A 9,718-nucleotide genomic window follows, 5' to 3' on the forward strand; every position below is an offset into this window, starting at 1 on the left:
ATGGCTCAGACCAACCCCATGAACCCCATGAACCCCATGCCCATGGGACCATGGAAGGTGAGCCTACACGAGAAACTGTACACATTGTATCACCCATACTTACTGTCATTAAGCATTGTAGTCTTAGTATTGGCTACTATGCAATTCTCTTACACCACCACAATATCTTCAGCTAAAACTATTACTGTAGTTCTAATAATAAATGAATAATCCCAAAAATACATCTACTCACGAACCCTTACATTAACCAGCAAAGACTTACACCCGAACATTTACAAAAAAAAACATTGACCAGCTGAGACACAAGTATAGGGTGGGTTGGGTTTGCCTTGAAAATGCTTTCATTTCATGACATTGACTCAAGGAATTACACCTGCAAGAAACATGTATGACGGTTCCGTATGTGTGTGTGTGTGTAGATCACCGTGTACGACCAGGAGTGGTTCCAGGGAAAGCGTGTGGAGTTCACCGCCTGCTGCCAGAACATCATGGAGTGTGGCATGGAGAACATCCGCTCCCTGAAGGTCGAGTGTGGCGCGTAAGTATCTTAAAACTCTCAATCTTTTACTGAGAATCTGTTCTCTCCAGACGAACAAAACACTTAACCGAAGTCTGACGTGTGTCTCTTTGTATCTCTGTAGCTGGGTTGGCTATGAGCACTCTAGTTTCTGCGGACAGCAGTTCATCCTGGAGAAGGGTGACTACCCCTGTTTCGAGGCCTACATGGGCAGCAACTCTTATCGCATCGAGAGGATGATCTCCTTCAGGCCCATCTGCTCTGCTGTAAGTGTGTTCCAAGCTGAGCACATTATGATTATGACAATTTCGAAAAAGACAATTTTACTAAAAACTTGAAAGTCTATCACTAATAATGCATTGCTTTCATGCAAATATAATGCATACCATTTCTTGAAGGGTCTTTGAGGATTTGGGGCATTTAAGGACTTTACCTGAACTGTTCCTGCTCTTTTGTGCCCAGAGCCACAAGGAGTCCCGTATGACCATCTACGAGCAGGAGAACATGATGGGTCGACAGTTTGAGCTGTGTGATGACTACCCCTCCCTGCAGGCCATGGGATGGATGCACAACGAGGTCGGATCCATGCATATCCAGAGCGGAGCGTAAGTACCAATCTCTTATACTACACCGTTTTAAAACCCCTTTGACAACACAAGCAAGTCATTGCTTTATCTCTGTTCTATTGCTCTGTTGATTGCTCCTGCTATCCTCTCATGGACTGCAAATCTGATTGGCTTTTACTCATTCTCTCTACATAGTTGGGTGTGCTACCAGTTCCCCGGTTTCCGTGGCTACCAGTACATCATGGAGTGCGATTGCCACAGTGGCGAGTACAAGTGCTACCGTGAGTTTGGATCTCACTCCCAGACTCCCCAGATCCAGTCCATCAGGAGGATTCAGCACTAAGCAGGAAACACCTTCTCCTCTCCTCCTATCCCTCTTCCTTATTCTCCTCCACCTCTATCCCTCTTCCTCCTCCCCTCTCCCCTGCCCTTCCCGGCTCCGCTGATCCGGCTAGTCCAAGCAGGATCTTAGGCCGGGCTTCAGGTGCTTATCGGCGTCACATGTTCACAGCACTTTTTTAAAAACCCATCTCTAAAAGAAAGGAAGAACGAATTCAAGAAAGACAGAACATGGAGATGACAGAACAGAGAGAAAGAGTAGTAACATGTACGTGAATCCACGACTCCAGAGACTGGCTGCGGAACGGCGAAACACCTCGGGCTTTTGCTCCTTTTCATCCAAACCATCGGCATCATCATTGTCTTCCTCATCATCATCATCACCATCACCACCACCATCACCATCACCACCATCATCATCATCAGTGTTGCTGTTACTGTGGTTTTCATGATCACCATTGTTTAAGACTGATGAATAAAGAAAATGAGCAAAGAAAGAGCGAGAATAGCTACACATTGAATGGCATCTAACTCTTGTGTCCCGCCCTACCACCTAGTGTATCACGCTTGGCTGTCATCCTGCTAGTCAGAAAATATATATTGAAACGTATGACCAGCTTCACAAAAAAAAACACAAATAGGCCTACTTGAGTCAGATGGCTCAAATTAAATCCCACTCTAACAGTTCACTAAAAAGTTGCTCCAAATATTTAAATATTGAAATGACCCATAAACCTGGGCCACAGAAAAGGTCTAGTACCTATCGCACCACGTGGTACCGCCACCTAGGCAGGGATAGTAGTTGCCTGTTGATTCCAAGTACCCTGTAGTAGGCTAGCTGAACAGGGTAAGAAAGTGATTCAGATTGTTAATCAGGTATTACCCCCTACCCCAGTGTTGCTTGATTATCTGTTAAATATATTTGATCACAATCTGGAGAAAATATCTGTGAGAGCATTTGTTTACTTTATTATAAGGTTACACCGTAAGAAATAATTTTTTGTGATCACAAGACATTGGCAACCTGAGCAAGCTACAAGAGAGAAATTGAGTGAAACGTTACAAAAGCTTCTTTATCCGTCAGAACATTGGCAAGGCCACACGTATTGGTCTAGTAAAGGGATGGACTGTCACTGTCCACTCTGAAACACGTGTGAACCCTTATAAATGGAAACAGGAAAAATGAATGAGCAAACACTGGTTGATAATAATTATAGCCTACATTTTTAATTAGTCTAAGTAAATAAGATGCAAATTTATCTCGCATATCAAACTTTTAGGCCTATATATGGAGCGATCTCAAACTTCTAATCGAGCTGAGACTTTTAGGGTTCAAGTCTCGGCACAAGACACGAGAGGCCGCTGTTCAACCGAGGCAAACTTACTGCTGACTGTCACGTTAACGCGTTGCACGGAAGTTTCATTTCATCAACAAATATGGCCACCGACAGCAACTACTGGGAAGGTAAACTGATATGTAGCCTAAATATCGACATTTATAGATTGTTTTTAGTAGGCTAAATTAGAAAACTTATGTATACCTTAAAGTATCCTTGTATCCTACAGTTAAACCGTTTATCGGATAGCCTACAGATTTTGATTCGATAAATTGACAGTCGGCTTTCTGAGTCCACAGTACAGTAGCTACCCAGCGCACAACCAGTGCGAACAATAAGTTAAAATCTTATTTTTTCCCAATTGTATTTATGCAGTCACCTAGGGATTAGCAGTACTTATGCAGTAACTTTGGTAATTTATAGCCAGCATTACCTACAACGGAGAGATGACAGAATGTGTTAGGTAAAACAAAGAGTAGGCTAACAAATCTTTTTTGCTTAAAAGTTGTATTCATAAACAATCGAAACGTTATGCATTCAACGTTATATTTTAGAACCTAAAGTTTAAGATGCGCTGCAGTGCTACCTGTTGGCTTGAGTCTATGTAATGTTTTAAGTGTAGAACTGCGAAAGCAGGCCAGGCAGCTGGAGAACGAGCTGGACCTAAAGATAGTATCCTTCAGTAAGCTTTGTACCAGCTACACTACATCCCGTGATCCTCGCCATGGAGATACCAGGTAGCGCATACATACTAAGTTAATCACTAAAACGTCACCTACCAACAATTTCTCATATTGCACTTGGTGTCTCAATTCTCATCCATGACAGCTCATTTCCACCTCTCTGTTACTTTCTTTCCCTCCCTCCCTGACAGGTTAGACTCGTTACCCCTGTCGGGGTGTTCTCAGAATGGCACAGGCTTACTGGATGCCGTGGCTACAGAACTGGAGCAGCTGTTGGCCAGGGTGAGGCTAAACAGGCCCTCTTGCTGTACCATACCTGTATCAACACACTTCCTACTGTTAAATAGGGGCCCGTAAATGTTTATATAAGGCCTGTATGACCTTTGTCCTGTGAGTTTGATGATGATAACGATACAGTTCACATAGATGACACCCTTGTCTGTCATGGCAGTTGTCAGGTGCTGTTCAGACGAGGGTTGTAGCCTGGTTGGGACCTGACCCATTTTCCGTGCGTTTCTCTCAGCTGACAGGTGTGAATGACATGATGTCAGAATACACAAGTACACCAGGAACCTCGTCACACAACACTGCCCAGATGCACACTTTACAGAGACACAGAGACATCCTATTGGTTAGTATTCTGTACCGCTCTGTATATCCAGGTCTATTCCCTGCTGCACTTCCCATCTGCTCTTCTTTATGTCTCTCAACTTTCCTTCCTTGGTGACTGTACATTTTCAATAGAATGGGTTTTATTTGAATAAGAGTAAGTGAGAGAAATGGCTGTTGTGGTGTAACTGTTGGTTAGCAGGCAGTTTTGACTGCCCAATAAAGATATCTTTCAGAAGTCCTTGGTGACTGTTAATATGTAGTTCTCTGCGCTGCAGGACTACACCCATGAATTCCACAAAACAAGAGGAAGCTTCCTTAGCCTGAGAGAGCGAGAGGACTTGCTGGGGTCTGTCCACAGAGACATAGAGTAAGTACCATAGTCATGCAATCCATCTTCTCTATTCCTGATACTATATGACTTCACCTTGCATTGATCTGAGGCAATTGCTTCTTCCTCTCCTACCGCTAGGGGGCACTATATTTTTCCCAGAACTATTTCCACATCGTCTTAGATTAATTCACGCTCCTCCCTTTCTCTCTTCATCATCCCCTACTCCACTCCGCCCATTTTTCTTCTTCTCTCCATCTTTTTCATCTCCCTCTCTCTGGGGATCCCTGTGTTAAGTGCCCCTGTTCCAGTAAATCAGACCACAAGGCCTTTAGGCAGGGAGGGCTCAGTTACTACCTTATCTTGACTCACTCCTCGGAAGCACACAGAGCAGTGGGAGAGAGGGAGGAAGGCAGCCAGAGAACAGAGACCAGGGATGCAGGATAGGGCTGGAGAGAAGCAGAGAGTATAGTCTAGGGAGAAATTGCTGTGCATTGGAATAGATTAGAGAGGGTTTTGGAAAGAGGTGGATGAATTGATATAGTTGTGGTGAGTGGATGTAGCAGAAGTGTCTGGTGTGCACAGTAATGGGTAATAGAAGTGGAAGAGATGTAAACCTGAGATTTTAAGAGGCTTAATGCAGAATATCTGATAATCGTGTCAGTTTATTGTTAAAGAAGAAGGTAGCATGGAGCAAAGGGGAAGAGTGAGGTGTGTGTGTCTGTGAGAGAGAGAGAAAGAAAGAAAATGTTTTGGGCAATTATTTTATTGGTAAATGAGCCAAACTGACACTGTAAAATACTCACACACGTTTTCTTTCTCTCCCCTTTCCTGTCTGTCTTTCAGGTCATATAAGAGTGGCACAGGGGTGAATAACAGAAGGAGTGAACTATTACTGAAAGAACACGAACACCTGAGGAAGTAAGGAGATGGACCAATCACAACCAAGCTTACTAAGGGGGAAACCTGCTTCAGAGTATCAACGAATACCAAAACACATAGGCCTAGTCTCAGGTTCTACTCAGGTTTACAGGCCCGTAACGCCTGCATTATCAGCCATATATCCATCTAATTGACGTTTGGGGTTAAGATTAGTTGGAAGTTTGTGTATGGTTTAGGATCAGTATTGTGTCGGGGGCTAAAGTGTGATCAGAACGAGGGTTGGCTCCAGGTCAGTTACAGCAGTGACACCTGATGAGTGTTGTGAGACTACAAAATGGCAGCTTACATATTACCGTGGTTTCTTAATAGTATTTCTCATTAGGGGTTGTGTAGTATTGCAAGTGATTAATCATACACATAAATAAGAAAGACAAATAATTTTTTACGGTTGTCGTTTTTTTCCTCACCTTCCGTGTGTGATAGGTAGAATAACAACGTATCTTACCACAGTGTGTGTGGCTAAATAGACAGACTCACTCATCTCCACCCATGGCTCTTTGTCTGAAAATGAGTCTAGCAAAGCAGAGCTTGAGGACAATGGAGATACAAAATGGTGGATAAGTCGAGTGGGCCGGACAGGACATTTTAAAAGTGAAGGAAAAAAAAAGAAAGAAAGCAAAATGGAGAGGAAATGAATTGTTGATGGATACAGAGAAGGATGGATGGAGGAAGGAGAATGAGAAGAGCACTGTTGCCTTATTGATTTTCTGGTCTCCCTGCTGTTGTGAGAGGCTGAATTCAGGCGGTGGACTGAAGGCCTGGTCTCTTGTGTGTCAGTCATTAGTCCTAATGGCTAATGGCAACTGTAGCAATGTAGCAACTGTTCCTTCTTGTTGGATGGATGAGTTATCTCTTGCACTAGAAGCTGTTGAGTGGTTAACATGTTTTGAGACTCAGTAGAGAGAGAGAGGGTACAATACAGAACTGTTTCCTGTTTCCTAGATTTCAGGATGATGAAGGCTTCAAACCATTGGTGACCGTCTGTGTCCATTTGTTCAAGAGTGTGTGTGTGTGTGTCATTGTCATTAGATCATGATAAACTTGTTGGCAAGGGTTGAGTGATCCCTTGGGGCTTCTGTCGGCCCTATCTGCATAAGCATGACCATCATGGACACCTATCCCAATGATCGCTTCCAGTAACTTCTGTGCTAGAGGAGACCGTGGCTTGTGATGTCATTTCAGGGGAGACATTAAGGTGTTCCGTCACCGGTCTTCACAAGTGGAAGTAAAAACATTGTGGAGTGCACTGAAATATCTTACAGTAAAATGTCCTTTTTCTTCTCACCATGATTTCCTCTTCACAGCTCAGACAGACGGATTGATGACACGATAAGGTAAGCTTTTCTTTCTCATCATATCAATATGTCATAATATTTCAATAATATATATATGTATTATATATATATATATATTTTACTATTACACCTCTTGATATTCACACACCGAGTGTCTTTTCATCAAATAACAGTGACTATTTTTCTCTTCATTCAGTATTGCCATGGCTACCAAGGAGAACATGACGCTTCAGCGAGGGATGCTGAGGTCTGTTCAAAACAGGGTCAACACTCTGTCCAGTATCCTTCCCTGTGGCTAGCCACCTTAAGTACTTTAAAAGGACTCCCACATAATGTCTTGCATATGTTTTGTTCATAAAACTAGAAGTGCTCAAATTTATCTTCTTTTTTATTTTTTATGTTACCACTACTTTATTTATTCATGTTTCCTTTACTGGCCACCTGCCAATCAGATCGATTCCCAGCCATAAACAACCTCATCCAGCGAATCAACTTGAGGAAGAGGAGGGACTCAATAATATTTGGTGGAGTCATTGGTGTCTGCACCTTCCTCTTGCTCCTCTACACCTTTCACTAACACCTTGGCAGACATTTTCACTGACCATTAAACTGAAAGTATAATTCTAGTTTTGTGTATGAATGGACCAAAGCTATTAAATTAAGAAAGGGAATGTTGTGTGTTAGGAATGTTGTAGCTGATATTTGAGATGGAATGAGTTTCAGGCTCTCATCTACTCTGCGCTGAGGGAATTGATCGCAAGTGAAAACATTCTTGTCAAATATATGTATTTATATTTTTATCTGATGATACGTTTGTTTTATATTATATTATTTCAGGATTAAATGATGTTTTTGGAGATTTACTTGTGTTTTTGGGTTACTATAAAATACAAAAAGCTGAAACTTGGCAGGCATAACTGGAAATTGGGATAAATAGTTGCCCCTAAAAGGTGTGAGGGGCGTCCATTCCTTGACAGTATAAGGTGAGAAGCTTCACTTGGTGTACATTTGTGTCCCATGCTTGTTAAAATTTATTTGACGTGCAAAAATATGGCACAGACAATCCATGATAGAAATTTACAAACGACAACATCAGAGTGCCAAGAACAGTGCATACAGATAAATGACATTGTAAACATTCTCCTTACATATTTTTCATTATATATTCTAAACTGATACAGGATGGAGGTAATGACATAAAGAAGTTGAACACTTTGGTCCATAATGAAAAGTCTCCAATTCTGTTCACCAGTTGACCTCAACTCGACCACTTTGTAAACCATTATGACAAGAAACTAAACCAGCAGGCACTGGGTGCATTCATAAGGCAGGGTTGTCACAAACCTTCACTAATCTCAACAGGAACCCATTCTCAGGATTTATATACCCTCGTAACTTACACTCTTACCCTCATTCCTGGGAAAAGAGAGAGATAACATAATAATCTCTCGTTCTCTTTGGTTCATCAGGAGTGAGAGAGATTCTTCTTGCAGCTTTCAAATTCAGGTCAAAATATCTTAAGCTAGTCTTGATTGCATATTGTTCTTTTACTCTTTTGTCGCATGTTTCTCTCTGGACAAAGTCTTATGGTAATTTCTTCAACGCATCTAAATTATGCTCATCAGTTTCACCGTAGATGTGGTAAAGATCGGAGACGACTAGGATCACACTCAGTTTGTCTCTAAAAAAAGAGAGAAAACATTTGTTGTTGGTTTACAGCATGTTATACATTTTGAACAAATTTGTATGTTCTCCCAGCACCGGCTTTACCTGTGACCACTATGAAAATATATAAAGCCACGCCCAGAAGGATCGCGATGCAGCTAAGCGTTAGAGAGAGACGCCCAAACTTTCTTGCACTCTCAACATCCCCAGTCTGAAGAACAGATCGAGACTAAAGAGAAAGATTATGAGAAAGCGAGAAACACAGTTACACACAAGATGACGGACGACACAGTATGAGTACGGGCAGAAAGATGAAAGGTTATTTACACACGTCGGTGTCACCACACACAAACACGCACATTAACTGTTATGTCTTAGATGATGAACTTACCACATGCGCATACCACAGTGCAAGCATGTTCACCGGGATGGAAAGACAAAAGCATGATAAAATTGCCAGCCAGAGGTAGCTCGGTGGTTCTGCATCTGGTGGCACCGGAGAGGGCGCTGGGCCTAAGCTGAGACGGGTGGGTGAAACGGGTGGGGCCCCAAGATGTCCCACGGATCCCGACTTAAACAGAGACATGTGTCCGGTTAGGTCCGCGTCAAGAGAACGGACACTGCCTTTCATGCTGAGGGACAAGGAGTCGGACCGTTTGAGATTGCTTTGCCCGCTTGGTTCGTTCTTCATAGTGCTCAAAAGTTTTTCCGTATCTTGGAAGTCTGTGGGATGCGAAACTTCCCTCTCGCCAAGAGCGCTTTTTCCAAACGTCGCATCGGTGTTAATAGCCATAACAATTTATTGGAGCTGGTGTTCGACGTCGAGTTCCACGCCAAATATTTGGATTGTTTCGATTGTCCAAAGTAGATTTATTTGTGTTAAAAGAGTAGGCTATCAATATCAGTTAGGGTTAGTCGCATTTAGGTGTCCTCACGTTTGAGTGGTCATCAAAATCAAACAAAATAGCTGGAAACTAAACGATTGCATTGAACCAGATACCAATGTCTCCTTTTAGCTTTCAATGCCGAATCAATACAGTGCACGCCCTCTCTTCCCAACGGAACCACCTACTGTACGGTTGGAACTGAATATCTAAGCAGCATCCCAGTTAACACGGTCTCACAACACGAGGCGTGTAACAGCGTTGAAAATAGAAGAAACGAAAACAAAAAAAATACTGTCTCGCGGTGAACGCATTCCGTTACTTATAGTGACATCAGATAGAGAGGAGAGCTGGAGCAGTGAACGTTTCTGACGTGTTTGAGTAGGCCTAATGTGTGTGCAGAGAAAGAGAGGATGGGATGGAGAGAGAGAGTGCGCACAAGTTATAGGGTGACCAGATTCAATAAGGTGAAATACAGGACAGTAAGTCTATGACTGCAGGCCCCCGCGCAGACTTTTAAAATCTAATCACGCTCGTTTAGGGAAGAATA

The 9,718-nt window shown here is 42.6% G+C and overlaps 3 protein-coding genes across 3 annotated transcripts; 2 read left to right on the forward strand and 1 right to left on the reverse strand.

Annotated features, from left to right (window-relative positions):
* On the forward strand, positions 1 to 1,426 carry LOC136963192 (beta-crystallin A1-like). The gene is made up of 5 exons (XM_067257237.1): positions 1 to 57; positions 420 to 538; positions 642 to 783; positions 980 to 1,122; positions 1,279 to 1,426. The coding sequence occupies exons 1-5, from the start codon at positions 1 to 3 to the stop codon at positions 1,424 to 1,426; spliced, it is 609 nt and encodes a 202-aa protein (XP_067113338.1).
* A 1,413-nt stretch (positions 1,427 to 2,839) lies between these two features.
* Positions 2,840 to 7,481, forward strand: LOC136963099 (Golgi SNAP receptor complex member 1-like). Its single transcript, XM_067257108.1, has 9 exons — positions 2,840 to 2,887; positions 3,382 to 3,496; positions 3,634 to 3,724; positions 3,966 to 4,073; positions 4,330 to 4,421; positions 5,229 to 5,303; positions 6,629 to 6,658; positions 6,816 to 6,898; positions 7,072 to 7,481. Exons 1-9 carry the CDS (start codon positions 2,860 to 2,862, stop codon positions 7,194 to 7,196), a joined length of 747 nt encoding a protein of 248 aa, XP_067113209.1. The 5' UTR covers positions 2,840 to 2,859; the 3' UTR covers positions 7,197 to 7,481.
* A 156-nt stretch (positions 7,482 to 7,637) lies between these two features.
* On the reverse strand, positions 7,638 to 9,479 carry LOC136963419 (trafficking regulator of GLUT4 1-like). Its single transcript, XM_067257545.1, has 3 exons — positions 8,676 to 9,479; positions 8,390 to 8,513; positions 7,638 to 8,300 (listed from the first exon to the last, which is right to left on the reverse strand). The coding sequence occupies exons 1-3, from the start codon at positions 9,075 to 9,077 to the stop codon at positions 8,290 to 8,292; spliced, it is 537 nt and encodes a 178-aa protein (XP_067113646.1). The 5' UTR covers positions 9,078 to 9,479; the 3' UTR covers positions 7,638 to 8,289.
* Between the last annotated feature and the right edge of the window lie 239 nt (positions 9,480 to 9,718).

This window comes from Osmerus mordax, chromosome 19 (genome assembly GCF_038355195.1).
Source record: "Osmerus mordax isolate fOsmMor3 chromosome 19, fOsmMor3.pri, whole genome shotgun sequence".
In the NCBI taxonomy this organism is placed as follows: Eukaryota; Metazoa; Chordata; class Actinopteri; order Osmeriformes; family Osmeridae; genus Osmerus; species Osmerus mordax.